Source organism: Desmodus rotundus, chromosome 2, assembly GCF_022682495.2.
Source record: "Desmodus rotundus isolate HL8 chromosome 2, HLdesRot8A.1, whole genome shotgun sequence".
NCBI lineage: Eukaryota > Metazoa > Chordata > Mammalia > Chiroptera > Phyllostomidae > Desmodus > Desmodus rotundus.
Window position 1 is genome coordinate 205,830,889 of NC_071388.1, and position 17,592 is coordinate 205,848,480.

General features: G+C 55.6%; 1 protein-coding gene across 6 annotated transcripts in view; it reads left to right on the top strand.

The window, feature by feature from the left end:
- SH3BP4 (SH3 domain binding protein 4) overlaps nucleotides 1-4,522 on the top strand; it is a 72,005-nt gene extending 67,483 nt beyond the window's left edge. For all 6 annotated transcript variants that reach the window (XM_053919237.2, XM_053919234.2, XM_053919233.2 and 3 more), the window contains 2 exons: nucleotides 1,762-1,950; nucleotides 2,670-4,522. In XM_053919237.2, coding sequence (XP_053775212.1) covers nucleotides 1,762-1,950; nucleotides 2,670-2,894 — 414 coding nt within the window. In that variant the 3' untranslated portion in view covers nucleotides 2,895-4,522. The remainder of the gene's footprint in view (nucleotides 1-1,761; nucleotides 1,951-2,669) is intronic.
- Nucleotides 4,523-17,592: the final 13,070 nt, after the last annotated feature.

A 17,592-nucleotide genomic window follows, 5' to 3' on the forward strand; every position in this document is an offset into this window, starting at 1 on the left:
GGAACCCAGGGTAGCTTTTCCAGCGGGCCTCCTTAGGTTCGTCTGTGTGAGGACGGGGTTCCGTGTGGGGACCCTCGCCCCTCCCCCAGCCCCGCACCCCCGGGGCTCCCACGTCCCAGGGAGGCGGAAGCGAAACTCAGGCCTTGGCAGGAAGGTGCCGGGGGAGGTTGGACCTGTGCTGAAGTGAAACCGGCTTCTCCACGTCTCCTCTGGATGCCCTCACTATCTCGTCATCTCTGAGCCACAGAGCTGAGCAGTTGGCCGGACTTCCAGAAACCACAGACGGGCTTATCCCGGTGTGTTGGAGGAGCTGCTGGGAACCAGGCGTTTCATTTACAGGGACGTAGAAACCCTGAGCAGTCAGGGTTCCTGCTGCGCCACCTGAGGATCTGGCCTGCCCTTTGTCCCTGCCAGGCCACGCCTCCTCCCTCTCTCCCTGCTAGGCGCCACCGCCCTCGCCGCCCCCAAGGTTTTCTGTTCACTAACCGAGTCCTCGGTTTGGAGATCCTGCTGAAATGGAGTAGACAGGGTGGAGGTTTTGGACAGCAGACTTGCAGGGGGTTGGGAAGGAAACAGGTCCATCTGTCCACTGCATTCAGAGTGGGTCCAGCCACGTAAGTCCCGCCGGGTGCAGACCAATGAGTCTGCTGGTTTGGTCTTGTTTCTTGAAGCCAGAAATGCTGGGGCCGCACAGAGCACATCGGGCAGCTGAGCCCTGGGGTGGGAGCCTGCCTGGTTCCGGCCGTTTCTAGAAGGGAATCAAGCCCCCAGGTGGCCTCGTGTTTGTCGGAGCCCAGCAGGGGCTTGGGCAGGGCTCTGTCTGGTCACCTCCTTGCCAGAGTGGTGGGTGTGCCTTTCCCTCCCGAGTCCCCTCAGAGTTAGTCATCTCTGCCCTAAAGACACACAGAAAGTCCCTTCAGCTTGGACAAGGACCAGTCCTACTGAGTCTGGAAAACATGAGTCTAGAACCCCACACCTCTGCCGCCCACGGAGCACTCCCTCTGGCCAGTGCTGCCAGCAGGTCCCACTCATCCGTCCAGCCCTCCGTGCAGCCCCCTCGGACCCCCAGGCCACCCTGTCAGTCTCGGCTGAGGTCACCGTCTTGCCCTAATGGGAGCGGGAGCAGGGTGAACACCTGCCCTGAGGGTCACGGTCCTGGGACTGCCACAGCAATGCAGCAATGAACCACAGACCGGAGGCTCGAGTCTGCCATTGTGGCCCTGGCTGGGCGGCTCGCTGGGTTGGAGTGCTGCCCCGAATCCAAAAGGTGGTGGGTTCAATTCTCCATCAGGCCCATATGGAGGCAACCAATTGATGCTTCTCTCTGCGAAAGCAGTGAGAAAATGTCCTCGGGTGGGGACAAAGAGCTGCCAGTTTATTCCCTCGCACTCCTGGAGTTGTCTACGGGGCTGGTTCCTCCTGGTGGCTCTGGGGGCGGCTCCGTCCGTGCCTCTGTCCTGGCTCGGGTGCTCCGGTGATGTGGCTGCATCGCCCCGTCTCTGCCGCTGTCTCTGCACTTCTCCCTTCCATCCCTGTGCCCCTGTTTCTCGCCTTGTAAAGCCCCAGTCATTGGATGGGGGGCCCACCCCGATCCAGGGTGACCTCATTTCACCTCATTACACCTGCAGAGACCTTACTTCCAACCACAGGCACAGGCGGAGGTGCTAGGGGGGCACCCGCCCTGCACGTCAGCGATTCTCTCGTCCGCCAGGTGTGTGACCTCCAGAGGTGCCCCCCTCATGCTCTGCTCCTCCCCCCCAGGCCTTGCTGAAGATGGACTGCCAGGGCCTGGTGGTCAGACTCATCCAGGACTTCGTGCTCCTGACCACGGCCGTCGAGGTGGCGCAGCGCTGGAGGGAGCTGGCGGAGAAGCTCGCCAAGGTGTCCAAGCAGCAGATGGACGCGTACGAGTCTCCCCACCGGGACAGGAACGGGGTCGTGGACAGCGAGGTGAGCCGGGCAGTGCGTCCCTCCACCTGCGAGGTGCAGGTGCAGCCTTGCCTGTTTCATAGCGTTTTTATGAGGGCAAAATGAGTGAGAGCGTGAAAGCATGTGCCCAGCACACAGTAGGTCCTCACCGAGCGGGACAGGTCTCGTCCTCCTTCGGGTGTTTAGTGGTGACTCCCGCTGTGACACGGGCAAGGCCACTGCCATGGCGTGGGACGCTGGAACAGCACTGGCGGAACTGCCCGTCCCTTGCTAATCCCCCCTTGAATGACCTTCCGCCAGAGGGACGGCGTGTGCCCTGGGCGCTTTGCGGTTCGATCCGGGTGTCTGCCCAGGTCCCTGATGTACGGAGACCTGGCAGGTTGTGTCGTGTGGGCCGGAGCTGGCTGGGCCCTGCTCAGCCACTGTTTTCTCACCTGTGTGCAGGGGTCACTTTTCACTTCTGGAGGCCTGGGAAGCGGGAAGTTCCAAGCATAAGGGTGTCCTTTGTTAACAGGCGAATTTCTCAATAAATGGCTCCGCTAGGAAGTGCTGCATCCCCACTCTTTCGCAAAAGGCACTGTTCCCTCCGAGGTGTGCCGGCCCGGGACAGAGACGGCTCAGCGGCTAGAGTAGCATAAAGAATGCACAGAGGAGCCACGGCAGGGGACAGGGCCGCATGTCCTCCTGTCCCTCACCTTTGTCTCTTCTCCCTCCTTTTGTTTGGACGGCTCCCCCCACAGGCCATGTGGAAACCTGCGTATGACTTTTTACTCACCTGGAGCCACCAGATCGGGGACAGCTACCGCGACGTCATCCAGGAGCTGCACACGGGCCTGGACAGGATGCGGAACCCCGTCACCAAGCGCTGGAAGCACCTCACGGGGACGCTCATCCTGGTCAACTCCCTGGATGTGCTGCGTGCGGCCGCCTTCAGTCCCGCGGACCAGGACGACTTCGTGATCTGAGCGGGCTGCCCCTGCCGGCCTGCCGCTGCGGGGGGACCTGTGCAGTCACGTTGCTGGGAGTGGGGGGCTGACTGCCCCGACAGGAGGGTGGCTCCGGGCTGGCCCCGCGCCCCAGGACCAAGCACACGAACGCTCCACCTGCCACCTCCGTCACGGGGGTGGGGCCTGAAGGAAGCTCCGACAGCAGGTCGTTGCCAATCAAATAGCTTTCTGTTTGTTAAGTATACATTTAAATTTAAAATCCCTTTTTTAAAGTTTGGGGAAGAGGGGACGTATGAGGGAGGTGGTATTAATTTTTTAATGGACCACAAAGATTAAAAAAAATTACGTAATGGGGCAGAAGCTGTTGAGGTTGTACGTTCTCTGAAGACCTTTTTAAGTTATGTGGCAGGTGTACATATGTATTTAAACGTCACCGGGGGCATTTCCGACTCCCAGACACACTCGTGTCTCAACACCTAGCATGGGAAGACGCTTTTGTTCGTGTGTTGGACCTTTTTTCACTCTGTACTTGTGCAAAAACAGGAGATCAGCTGGGAGCCGTGGTGTGTCCGTCAGTGAGTGTAGCTCAAGCCCATCCTTTCCGAGAACGTTCTGGTCCCTCTTTTTTCCTCTTCCGCCCCTTTGCCTCGCGGTGCAGTGAATGAGCAGCCACGGCGCACGTGGACCGTTTTGTGGGCAGAGTTAAGTCCCACGTGGGGGGCTGGCGCCCTTGAGCTGAGGGAGCAGCGGGGTGCAGGCGTTCTCAGGGCCCCGCTCATCCCAGCGAGCAGTCCCAGGCGCGAGTGAGGTGGTCCCCGTGAAACTGCCCCCTCCCCCGGGGTCCTGAAGGAACCTTGGCTGCCCGGGACACCCTGTGCAAGGTGCCTGCTGCCGTGTGCCAAACTCTGCTTCATTTCGTCGAGATGTAACCCCTCTCCCTTCCTGGTGTTCCCACGTCTCCTTGGAAATGAATAGTATGGGGAAGCTGTTTCATGGACACACAAAGATTGTCTGAGCAGGACGGACAATGGGAATACTTCCCACGTCAGATCGGGGACCTGGCGGCAGGGCGCACCAACACCGTTATGGCTGCGGATCGAGTGGCTGTGCTGAGCCCCACGCTGGTGTTGCAGTCGTGGCGTCTCAGAGGGAGACAGGAGAAACGCCGCCAGGCCCGGCGAACCCACGGAGTCGGTCCCCGGGGCTGTGCCCGGACACGCGGGGATCCGGAGCCACACTCTCCGAGTCAGCAGTTTTGAATCCCGTGAACTACTTGGGGTAATCGATGAACAATCCCATTTTGGGCGGAAACACCCTTTGGTATCTGTTGAGTCCAATCCTGAAGATCGACTGGCCAGGAAAAACGATACAAAAAGAAAACCACTATGTATTTTATGCTGCAAGAACCAAGACACAATTCCCCAGTCATCCCACGAGACAACCTTAAATCCTGCTTCCCGACGGTCCGCCTTCCTTCTTTCCAGAGACCCGCCCTCACCTTTTCCCCAAAGAAGACACAGAACCAGTTGCACCTTAAACCATGGATATTTTTCCTCAGGGGCTTAAAATAGTTTCCTATGCAACATGTCTTGTAGCACAAATTAAATTCTACAAAAGTTGCAGTAAACTTTATTTGGATATTTTGACCTGTTCAGTGTGCGTGTGTGTGTGTTTCTTCTCGTACCCACCAAACTCTGAATAAAAACAGTGAAACCTCGACTTAGCGTCTGTGCGTGGAACAATGCCCCCCCCCCACCATAGTCAGTGTGACCGGTGGGTTGCCAGGTGTCCGTTTGGTTGGTACTAATTTAACTGCTCTTGGAACACGGGTCTCCGTCACCACTGGCCACTGGGAGTCCGTGGTGCCCAGAGCGCCCGAAGGGTGGAGTGGGTGGCTCCCATTCTTGGCCCCCGCCCCAGTCCCACAACACAGTTTGGGGCTGAGCGCTTTCTGCGTTTCTGGCACTGTCCCTTGGGGCTAGCTGCTGCAGCACCCATGGCTCCCGCTGCCCGGCCCGCCGCACGCCCCAGGAACATGTACCGGCAGGGAGAAGGCCGGGTGGGGGCGCCGCTGATGGGGACCCGCCCAGCCTGGAAGCAGTGGGGGAGTGGGGTTCTGGAAAGCTTCCTTGGGAAGTGACCCAAGGTCCGAAGGCTGAGTAGGAACCAGCCAGTCCGAGGCCAGGCCAGTCCTGGGGACCAGGGTGTGTGTGCAGCATTGTGAGGGCACAGGGGGCGCAGGAGGCTGACCCCGCCCCCCGCCCCCCCCCCCACGCTGGGGCGGCCTCTTCCATCTCCCCGCCCACTCACCCTGACTCCAGCCTGCCCGCAGGCACTTTGCAATTTAGGAAAAGGTTAACTCGATCCTACAGCGCAGCTGCAGCTGATAGCAGAGCTCGGGTCTACAGCCCAGGGCCGTCCTGACAGAACTGCTCTGTCACAGTCGGCCTCGTTACGGAGCGGAGGCGTGGCCGTCTTCCCTCTGTGTCTGTCCCCACACCTCCCTCCCTGAGAACAGCGGTGCTGCACGAGGCCCTGCACTGAGACGGGGTCATCCGCACTGCGTCACATCTGTAGACCCTGTTTCCGCACGAGGTCCCCCTCCCAGGTCGCCAGCGCCAGGGCCTGCGGGTGAGGCTCCCTCGGGAGAAGCGGTGGGGAATCCGGTGTGATCTGTCTATGAGTCTCCTGCCCAATTCATGGGGGAAGCCAGAGGGATGCGGGGAGGCCATTCTTAAAAGGGAAGCCCCGTCTGAGGAGAACTGCTGTGCTCGCCAAAACCCACGTTCTTCCTAAGCAAACGGCCGCTACACTAGCTAGGGGACACCTCAGACGGGTCCCCTTCCCACGGTTTCAGTGATCCGCAGTCGGCCGCAGTCGCCCCCAGTCCGAAAGCATCAAATGGAAAATTCCAGAAATAAGTAATTCATAGAGTTCGAGTTGCCAGCCATTCTGCACGGCCTGGTGAAAGTTCATCGCCCCACCCAGGACGGGAAGCATCCCCTGGCCCGGCGTCTCCGGGCTGCAGGCTGCCCACCCATTAGTCGCTCCGCAGCCCTCGCCAGGTGGACAGCGAGCACACGCCACGCAGCGATCGCGCGCGGGCAGCCCGTGTCCTACTTGGTGAGGCCGCGCTCTCAGAGCTTGCTGTGGTTTGGTGTTAAAATTGTTCTGTTTTATTCTGAGCCATCGCCGCTCTCTTCTGCACCTGACGTGCAAGTTCAATGTTACACAGGTGTGGACGGAGAGGATAATGCGCAGGACACGGAGGGTTTGGTTTCAGGCACTGCTGGGGGTCTTGGAATGAGTCCCTCCCCTGCAGAGGAGGGCTGAGGGCGGGGCCACTGCAGACCGCATTTGCCAACCTCCTTCAGGTGGGCGTGGCTACGTGACTCCGTGTAGCCAATGGGGTGTGAGCAGAAGTGATGCAGGCCACCCTCCACCAGGGCCCAGAGAAGCTGCTCCACTCTCCCAGTCACACAGAAATATCTCCAAGGACCTGAGGACGAGGAAAAGTCGGACAGCAAACCCTGGTCCCTGAAGGTTCTGTCCAGTGACATCTCTGTCAACTGGGATGAGACGTCACCCTCACGGCACTGAGGCTGTGAGGGCTGTGAATTACAGGCTGTTACTTTAGCCTCATGTTACTGTAGTGGGATCGCGGCAGTGATGGAAAAGCCGGAGGGAGGCGTCCCTACCCTACCTGAAGGGCATCGGGTAAAGGTCAGAAGAACTCAGGCCCTTTTCCGGGCCTGGCAAGTCCGGAACCGGTCAGGACCAGTATGAATGGGAACGACTTTTATATTTTTACTGAGTGTCCTCTAGGCCACTCCAAGGAGCTCAGTTAAAATGTCCAGTCCTTTACTGAAGTTGATTTTGACATTGATGATGATAAAAATTTGCATATAAAGTTTTGATATTGGCAGGTGTTTTTAAGAATCAAATATGAGGGAAAAGATTTAGTTGGGAAAAAACCCGATTTCCCGAGGAAAGGGCAGTTTGGTCCGTGACTAATCACTCTGTCCTCTCAAATGAGGGGTGAAATCGTTTCCTTTGAGATCGCCTAGCCCCCGCCCCCTCTGAACAATGTCTGTGCCCAGGTCCTGGTGGCCATTCCCACTGCCGTGAACAGGCGTAGGGCCTCCTCCCTCGGCTCTCCTTTGCTTTTTGTCCAAACCTCCCTAACACTGCCCTCCTGGCCCGCCTTCCCACTCTCTCTGCTCCACATCCATGGGGTACAAGAGTTGAGACCCAGAGAGCCGCTTGCTTCCTACTGTGTAGTGTCCTCTGGGCTCAGCCTCCCGTACTGCCCTGTGCACCCCCTTGGCCCCCTTCCATTCTCAACCTCCCTTTTTCTGAGCTGTGCCGAGCTCAGGGCACCTTGCCTTCCTTCTCCACCAGCTGGCACACGGAGACCCACCGCTGATCCCCAGAGCCTGGTGCGATAGTGCTTCTTGCACAGGAACAGACCCTATCTCTGCTCTAGAAATGCACCTCAGCCCTGGCTGGCGTGGCTCATGGACTGAGCACCAGCCTGCGAACCAAAGGGTCGCTGGTTCGATTCCCAGTCGGGGCACATGCCTGGGTCGAGTGCCAGGTCCCCAGTTGCGGGTGTGTGAGAGGCAACCACACATTGATGTTTCTTTCCCTCTCTTTTCCCCTCTCCAAAAATAAATAAATAAAATCTTTATATATACATATATATATATATAAAGAAATGCATCTCAGAGTGAGGATGGCTGTGGCTGGTGGAGAGGATAGAATGGGCTTCATGCTGTGTTTACAGCCAATGTATAAAAAAATAAATGAAAATCTGTCCAGCAGTGAATGCATCAAAAGCAGCGTCGATTTTGAGAAGGGTTAAAAGAGGAACCCGCAGCGGGGATGGAACGCAGTGATGTGCCCACCAAAAGCAATTACGCTTCCTAATGATTCATTTCCCAGCACGAGGAAAACATTGTCAGTTTGGCCCATGATTTATGCTGTAATAAAATTTCCTTTTACATAAAGTAGATGGAAATGGTCGCATCCTAAACAGTAACAAATGACCTGAATTTTGAGGGGGGGAAGGGAGTGGCACCAAGTGCCCAGTGATCGCTATGGCCTACGGAGGTTGTCCCGTTTAACCTTCATAACGACCTTGGTTTCGAACGCGAGGAAGCAGACTCAGGCAGCGCAGACAGGCCCCGCTGGCACAGAGGCCCATGCAGGCCTTCTGCTATTGTATGGCCGCCTCCCTGAAGCCCTAGGTGTTTAAAATGTCTGCACTTCATCAGAGCGATCCCTTTTAAAACAAAATGTCGGCCTTATGGAGGTGTAATTGGCATGTAAACCGTTTTCCTTCTCTAAGCCCCAGTCACTCCCGGCCAGGAGCCCAGCCTAGGCTGCTTGCACAGGTGGGTAACACTACCGCACCGGCAGGAAAAGAGGCAGGAAGGCACGCTCCGCCAGGTGCGTTTCGTCACAGTTTTTCTTAATGCGAACAAACGCCTGGTCCCGGTTCTCGGCCCTCCGATGCGTGATCGTGTCCGAGAGGAAGTGGGGTCGGGGAGGGAGCACGCACGACTCCACACTCCGCCTGCCGCGGACCCGCTCGCAGCTTGATGAAGCCCGCAGGCTCCTCAGAAAGACAGAAATGCATAAAATAAACCTGGGGTCGAACACGAAAGCAATTGCACTTATGCGCGGTCCCCAGAAGGTTGCTTTAATGGCGGTGTGGCCCGGCGGGAGGCTTTCTGTGCATTAAATCAGTCCGTGAGCAGAGGCCGTGTCCCCTGCGAGCTGAGCGTCGGGCGAGCGTGGCAATAGCTGTGACCCTGTATGGAAACACCGGTACCGGAGGGTTAGCAGTTGTCCAAGTCACGGGGTTTCTGTGACATGCTGCGGGGGTTCCCTGTCGACACGAGTGAGCGAAGAAAAGGCTGCTGTCCGGGTCCAGGGCAATGAAAATGATGGGATTCTCCCCATTCTTTTTTTTAAAAAGCTCTTCCTAGGGAAACTAAGTCACCCAGCTTTCTTATCTCCCTTGTTTTGAAATGCTTGTATTATTTTTTTCTGCTCCAGCTTGGCTAGAATGGTATTTTTATTTTATTTTTTAAGTGATTGGCTGTTTTAAAAAGATTTTATTTATTTGTTTTTAGAGAAAGGGGAAGGGAGGGAGAGAGGGAGAGAAACATCAATGCGTGGTTGCCTCCACGCGCCCCATACTGGGGACGTAACCTAAGCACGCAGGCCGGCACTCAACCCAATGAGCCACACCAGCCAAGGCAAGAACGGTATTCTTAAAGATTGGCTTCTCTAGTATTCTACTTAACAGGGGACAAGCGACACTTGAAAAAATTAATTGACTAATTGTTTGTGTCCATGACTTTTGAAATGTACTTTTTAATTGTCTTAATTTCCCATTTCAATGTAATTTTCCCCCTTGGGGGGGCAGCAAAATAGCCACCAGAACTGAGGGGCCTGTGCGAACCTCGGAGGGAGGGGGCGGGCTGGCGTCAAGGGAGACCCCTAGGGAGTTCGTGCGCCGCTAAGGAGCAACCAGACTCAGGAGCCAACTCCTGAAACTCAGGAGGACTGGAGCGCTCTCATCAGTCCCCCAGAAAGAGTCTGAGAAACGGGGGAGCCCGTGGGGCGATGGGCTTCCAGTGCCCGATGGGAGAAGAGACAGGAAGGTTGGGGTGCGGGAGGTGGACACCCTGAGATCCTGAGAGGACGCAGAGGGTTTGCTGATAGGCAGACATGCCTGAGCGCCTCGTGTGTGCCCCGCTCTGGGCCCCGGGGTGTGATCCTGTCCCGTGGAGCCCACACAGGTGGAGACACGGGATAAACTGGATCAGTGCTCCACCTTGCAAGGTCAGGTGGAAGTAAAGGCTGAGAAGAAGGAGTGTGCGGGGGCTGGAAGTTCCAAGTTAATGAGCGTGGTTCCTGAGATCTCCCAACCCCCTGCTTAGCCTGTAACAAATCCCTTTGCAGAAGATTCACCGTAGTCAGTTTCTGCAGCTTGCAAATCAGCACCTTCTGACTATTTTTATTCCTTCAGGATTCTGTGCTGATAACCAGCCGCCTCGAGGGCATCTTGTTGGACGTCCCACCCGGGCAGCCCTCTGCCCTTCCCATGAACGTACCCCAAGTCTCTCTGTGGGAACTGTGCACTCCCCTGTGCCCCAGGCTGTACACTGGGCAAGGAGAGGCCGCCGTGCCCAACGCACACGCAGTAAATTCACACCGACATTCAGCACATTCCAAGTCACACTCGGGAAGTTCTTGGATGGCTGACTGATGGAATGAACGTCTTCCCGGCGGCCATGAAGGATCGAGTCATTTAGGGGAAGGGAGGCTGCGTACCTGAGCAGCTTTGTTTGAAACTAGTGATTTTTCTTTTATCAGACAAATGTAAGCGTGATGGGGTGGGGGTTCCAGGCTGGATTTTTTTTCTGGAAAGTGCTATGTCTACTCATTTTAGTTCAGTGGTCTTCCCACGATAATACTGTGTATGTTTAGCCCAGCTGAGGCACACACTTTGGAATAACAAGGGTTTGCTGTGTTTTTCACAGTCACATATTTTTCTACACTTCAAGTGAGAAATCAGTTCACACTCCAGGTGTGGATGCTCGAACCTGGGTGGGAATAGCAGACACCTGGTGACTTGGTGAGCATCGATAGCCTCAGGTGAGCTGTCTGGGCGTCACAGGCCTCCCTGGAGAGTCACCTGGGCACCTGAGCAAAGTAGGAAGCAGGAGGGTGGGCAGGCCTCCTGGGCAGGCAGGGCTGTTGCCTGGCAACTCCCGGCAGTCGCGGGCCCTGGTCCTTCTTGTGTGGAAGAGACGGATCTGCAGAATTCAGCCTCTTTCAGTTTCCACTCCGAGCCCGGTCGGAGTCAACACCTACAGAAGGCCGAATTCTTGGCAAAATCCGTGCCGACGAGTCACCGACCATCTGTAACACGGACATGTACAAATGCAGCCCTGCGTGTGCAAACAGAAGTGCCCCGTGTAGGTGTGCTCCTCGTGCAGCTAGGGACTTCGTAAGAATACCATGGTGTGTCCAAAATCTCTCTGAGTAATCAGAGTCCAGTTCTCCAGGCGTTTTTGCAAAAACACCCTCCTGTATTCCTAATTATCACATTTTGCTTGTGACAGATGCGTTGAAAAATTAAAGACGAAAAAGGTGACGAGTGCCTGCCGAGGGCCTCAGGGCACTTGGCCTACTTAGAAATAGTGCGCACAGACCTGGAGACGTATGTGTTTCCCAGGACGTGGGAGATAGCCACCGTTTTTCAAATACTAGGTTCGTGCGAAATACACAGATGCATGCGCTCCCATGCACACGGTATTTGGAGCTGTCAAAACAAGAATAAATGTGTTTTGCATTCAGAAATGCACACCCAACCCAAGTAAAGGCAACTCCATTTAACTCCTTTTTCTGTTTGCGACATGCAACGTATTAAAAAATCCTGTTTAAAATATTATTAGATACTTTGGCCGTCGCCAGGCAACCCTCTCTTTCAACAGAAGGGCTTCGCATAGGGCTTCACTTCAAACGAGGTGGTTTATTAGTCTCATTATTTCCAAGATGCCTTTGAAATGTGATACTTTATTTTGCATTATTCGAATGTATACAATATTCACTCTTATTTGGGTATTTTGCTAGTCAATCAATCAGATCACAACGGGGCTCTGGCTGGAGTCATCATTATTCTCTTGATTCCCACATGCCTCCTTCTACCCACAGCGCCTGGAGGAGCTGAAGTGGGCGCCAGCCTAGTAGTGTTCAGAAAATGGAAGAATCCCCCTCGTTAAGATCATTTTTGAAATGAAATCGCCATGATTCGAGTGAATCTGCGCCTCACCAGGCTTCCCACCTGATTCGCAGGTGCCCTGAGGCGTGACAGCCGCCCCTTGTTTAATTTCGTGGTGACACACTGGCGAGGAAAGCATGACTTCCGTTTCTGGGTGGGAGGGGTGGGCGTGGCTTCTGCTTTGTGGCTTCTAAGTGTTCCAGCCGCCACGGCCCCACTCCTTGCCCCACTCACGGTCGCTTCCTGCTGAACTTTAATTAAAATCCCGGCAATTGTTTGGGGGGAGCCTTCGCCCACACAAACTGTGCCACAGAATAACGGGCTGGTGGATGCTTAGCAACAGGCCCGCCCCTCCCTGCCCTGCACCTCTCAGATTCCCTGTTGGGCAGAGTTGGTGACTTCTCTCCCCTTCTCCAGCTGGACACGTGCCCCACCAGCTTGGGCCTCACCCAGTGCTCTGACTTCAGGGGCTATTGTCCTTGGCTGTGGGGATTTACAGCTGGCCCCTGTCTCTGCAGGGGCACCGCCTGGGCAGATGCACTGCCCCCTCGCTCATTAGTGGTGTCCTCAGGCAGGACCTTGCAGGAGCCCCCCTCCCCACCCCACACACCAGGCAGGCTTGATGTGCTTCGTGTGTGCCTGGGTGTGCGTGGAGTGTTGGTGTGTGCGCATGTGTGTCTGCACCAGAGGTCAAGGAGCTTCTGAGACAGGCCTCCTGGTGTCCCTGACCTGGGACAACACCACCACCGCAGAAGCAAAGGACTCCTCAGTGTTATTTCAAGGCCATCTAACGCAAAAACAGCCAATGCTTACCGAGTGCTTTTGCTGTGCCTGTCATAATCCTACGAACTTGAGCAATTTTAGTTCATCTGACCCTCAAGAGGTCCATGGAAATAGGTACGATTATTATCCACATTTTCCAGATGAGAAGGTAAGGCCCAGAGAGGTTAAGTCACTTTTCTAAGGTCACACAGCTATGAAGTGTGGAGCTGAGATGCAAGCCCAGGCAGCCTGGCTGCGAGTCCTTGCTGTCCCCCCTCGCCCCCATTGCTGCCACACCCAGGCGACATTTCTCTGTGGGTCAGAACCCCCCAGCAAGAGACAGGAATGGTGACTTGCATAATTAAAAGTGGTGAATAGCAAAAAACTGTGCTTTTCCCTTTAGAATGTCTCATGTGGGGGTGAGGAAAAGAGGAGACGGGTTTGCCATAGGCTTTTCGTCGGCGATTCCCATCAGTCAAGCAGGTGTAAAATCAGTCCGCTTGCCACCCCTACGCCAGCACCTGGCACGGAGACGGCGCAGGGCCTGCTGAGCCACGAGTGGGTTCCACATTTGCTGCAACGTAAACATCCACGGTAACAGGCAGTTCGACAGAGTGCAGTCAGGTCACGCAGCAGAACACTGTTCGCCCAGCAGACGGAACGGGCAGGTCCACAATCACAGGTGTGAAAAGATCGTCAAGGCACAGGAAGTGAAAAAAAAATGGAACAGTGAGTATAAAAGACAGGGCCACGCACAAAACACCCCTAAAACGATCCCCGAGATGCTTGGCTGTGTGCTTGCCGGGCCTGGGGGCCTGCATTTGGGGGAGGGCCCGGGTTCCACGTTCATCTCCGTGCTGTCAACTTCTCTCTCTGTACTGGTGATGTCTTCCTAATTCTCTCTCTCTTTCTTGCTACAGATAATAACTTGTGAAATGAGACTCATTTAGAATTAGTGGCAAGTATCCAAGGAACAGAACGAATACCCCATTTGCAAAATTAACACTCAAACAAGTACCTAATTTGCATACGGTTAATCAGCCCAGTGGGCATATACAGGCAGGTAATCACAGCTGATTTGTGAGGCTGGAACAGGGCACTCCCACCAGAGCTCCCCAGCGGGCCCTAGGGTGTCCAGGAACCCCTCCAGTGGAGCACTAATTTTTGTTTATTGTGGTCTGTGCATCTTCTCAGGAGGATACCCAGGGTTTCCGTAGATTCTCATACAGGTTTATGATCCACGGAAGTTTAACAACCACTCGCCTGGAGCTGTGAGAAAGATTGTTCATGTAAGGGCTATACTATTCAGAGCTTTAATGAGTGTTAGCGAGGACCCTGCAGCCCAAAGCTAGCCAGAGTGGGCGGGAGGGACCGACACACCCAGGACACGACTGTCCAGGTGCCACGTGCGTGTCCTGTGCACGCCAGACTCTTGTGCCAGTCGGCCAGGACTGCGCTGGGTCTGTACCCAGGACAGGCTCTGTTTTTCTCACCCAACAAGTGGTCCGGGGAGGGGGGGTGAGGGTCTGGGGCTGATGCTCTCGCCCCAGGGATGCCTCCTTTGTCTCCAGCACAGCCATCTTTAGCTTGTGGCTTTGTCCCACAGTCAGGCCGGCATTGCTGGGTGGCGGGACCATCTTCCAGGCAGCCAGGAGGGGAGAGAGCAGAGGGTGTAGGGTCTGGCGGCTAAGTCTGTCACCTGGGGATTTGGGGTGCCAAGAGCAATGTCCCCTAGCTGGTTGCAATGTAACTGTTAACCGACTAGAGTTCCTGGTAGGGTGGAGGAGTAGGGCCAGTGGACAGTGTGTGGCCCAAGTGGACCCCCAGGTGCGTGGGAGTGCGTGTATAACGCACCTGTTTCCCCGCAGCGCGCTGGCGGGCATGGATGTGCTGGCCAGTTGGGCCTGCGGGCCAGTCTGTGGCGGCTCGGCCAGGGTCGTAGCTGACGGGTCTACAGGCACTGGCACCGCCGGACTCGAAGACGAGCGCAGCGACGTGGTTCCTAACTGCCCACGTGCGATCCCGAGTCCTCGAACAGGCGTCCTGGTGGACGCAAAATGCGTTCTCTTCTGGTGTTATTGAGACATAGTTGACACACAGCCCTGTATCCATTTCAGGTTTACGAGTTCTATAAGCTTATAAGTTTGATGTAAAATGCCCTTTAATGAAACAGACATATGAGAAAAGGATGCAGGAAATAGCCTCAGGGCGGGTTGCCTGGGGAACGTGGGCAGAGGTCAGCGTCTGGGCAGACTCAGGGCCCCTCGTCCCCCACGGCAGCCCCAGGAGCCCGGCCCATAGAGACTCTGTGAACAGAAGCAGCTCCTCCAAGCTCTCTCTGGGCGCCACCAGACGCCCCAGCTGCTCAGAAGGATCTCTCCCAGTAGAGGAGCCAAGGCCCGGGCTGGGGCAGCAGGCAAGCCGGGCACCAGGGACGCCCTTCAAGGGAAGACAGAGGGGCCAGAAGTGACAAGCTGTAGACGCTTGAACCAAATAACAAAGCAGGTCTAAGCAGGTCTTTCAACATGTCCGTAGAAGCCCTGGATCCGCATTCATACAGGCTTGGTGCTGAGTGAAGTAATGCTGACTCCCGAGTGCCGTGGGGTGGTCTCAACTTCTCCCTGAAAGCGTGTTCCACGGTCCCACCTGCACCCGCCAACCGGCCAGAGAACCTCTGGGCCGAGGTGCATTTTCCTCTGCCGAATGTCTGGGGGACACTTGGGTAAGAGATGGCTGCCATGTGGCGTTTCTCCGGAGGCCCAGAACCCGCTGACACAGAAACCCAGTGTCAGCTCAACGGCGCTCTCCCCGGTGAAAACGCTGGCCACCTCCTTCCCGTTCACTCCAGAGGTCTAATTTGAAAACCTTGTAATTTAAGGGGAGGAGGAGGAAAAATACATTCTTCTACGTTGCCCTCCTGCTTATCCCAACATGCTGGATTTGTCTGGGTCAGCGTCTTTGATACGCGAGGGAAAAACGAGCAAGTGTGTCCTTGCAGAAATGCCCACAGATTGGGAGAAAAAAGTTAAATTTTCTTCGTTTCCAGGAAGGAAAATTCAAAATACCTGGATAGTCGTTCCGCCTTTTAGAGAGATTTTGAGAGGATGTGTGCAGATTGTGGTTCTTTTTCAAGGTCACGCACGACGGTCTTTTTAAAAATCATCCGAAATGCCTTCCATTTACGTTTCCTGCCTGCACACCCAAAGGCGTAACTGTCCGGTGATCCGACAGCTGTGATTTGGGGGAATCTCAGTCCTTCCACTGAGTTTCTGAAGATAAATTTCAACCTGTGTTCCCCTAACATAAATGTCCGTTTTCACAGCTCTCCAGCGTTTGGAAGAGGTAGATGCCACGTCGTCGGCTTCCACAGAGGGTTTGGAAGCCTTCTATGACAGCTGTAGGTCGTCCCCGTGAACCGCAGAAAAACATAATTAAAGAGCTGTCCCGTGGAAAATGCAGGGCGCTGAGAACGGCACGGTTGAAGTCAGCCCTCTCTGACTTCCCGGGTGTCTGGCACAAGCCCTCCTCCCAGGCTCTGGTGCTGATAAGAGGGAGCCAGAATCCTCTTATCTTCACGGGCTCAGGCGGGCAGTACCACCTGGGCGGCCCGGATAAGCCTGTGCCTTAGCAGAGCCTTCTGTGGGGACGGGATGTACAGAGGGTGACGTCAGACCTGAAAAATCACACCTGGGGGCTGTGCTCCATTGTCCGACCCTTCTTGTCAGGAGCGAGGTCCCTTCTTTGGAGATGGCTCCCTCCCTCCCAGCTGGTCCTCCCCTGGGAAACTTCCTTTCTAGCACTTTCTGGGAGGGGAGGGGCTTTGTGAAACACTCCCAGATCCAAGTCCCTTTCCTTCTGAGAACGTCTCTCACTTTGCAGTTACACCAACTGCAACAGGGTCCTTTCCTTGACGTCTGGCTCCCCCAAAAGACTCGGGGCTGCTGCCTCGTGTGGCTCTGCTCCCCCTTCATGTCCCTGGTGGCCAGGTGGGGCTGGCCCTGTAAACACCTGTGATAAAAAGGGAAGGGAAAGGAAAGGGAAGAAGTGGGAGGAAAGGGGAGGGGAGGGGAGGAGAGGGGAAGACGTGGGAGGAGGGGACAAGAGAGTCACACTGCTGAGTCACCCAAATTCTGACATGGATGGTCCACCCTGACAGCCCTGCAGAGCTCAGACTTGGAGCTGAGCTCGGATTTATTTTGCTGGCGCTTTTATTGCCTCCAAAATGCAAACAGCCAGCCATTGTCCGTCCTAATGTGAGAATTTCCTCCTTGTTGCTCGTTTATTTTCTTAATGTCACTTTGAAGCTGCTCCTTCCACTGTGCTTGGAGGGGCTTAAAGGAACAAGTCTGCCACCGTCTCTCCCAAACCGCTTCCTACCCAGAGAGCTGAAGGTGGGCAGGTTTCTGAGGATGGTCTGCAGGGGTCTGGCACTAACACCCCTTGCTACCTGTGGCTTCATAGCTCGGCTTGGCAGAAGAGGGCTGCCACAACCCACGGGGGCTCCGTGGAAGCCCCTCTTAGTCTTCTGGGAAAATGTACAGCCTTGACCCCCCCCCCCCCCCCCCGCCCACTTACCGCCCTTGGCTCTGCAACAAATGTTTCCCACCGCTGCTTTTCCCTCCGGAGTTACATGTCCCTACCCGGAGCTCGGTGGAGAAAGACAAAACACGGCCTAACCTCTGTGAAGTCAACCGGACCCTCCCGTAAAGGGGCATGGTGGCTTCTCTGTGTGGCCAGTGGGAGTCGCCAGGGAATGTCGGGTCCACACGTGAGTGTGGCTGCAGCAGGCCCCCCTCCCCCTGGCCCCCTGCATTCCAGAGCACCCCCTTCCTCCTGAAAGATCAGATGTGATTTCCACCAGGCTGACCCCAGCCCCAGCACATCAGGAAGCCACTTCGCCCCAGACCCGAACACTTGAGAGAGAGAACAGGGTGGGCAGCTCCCCAAAGGGCAGATGAATGGGGATTGTACTGCTTTCCCTCCAAACTTGCGCCCTGCTGCTGAGCAGGCTCCTCTGTTTTGAATTCACGCTCCCTATAAAAGTGGTTTTACGCGGACGCCCGTCCACTCAAGTACTGTTACTGGGAGCTCAAAGCCCTGTGGGCGGCCATCGGTGCGTGTTTAGAGCGTGTTGAGTCCAGACACCGTTCCGTG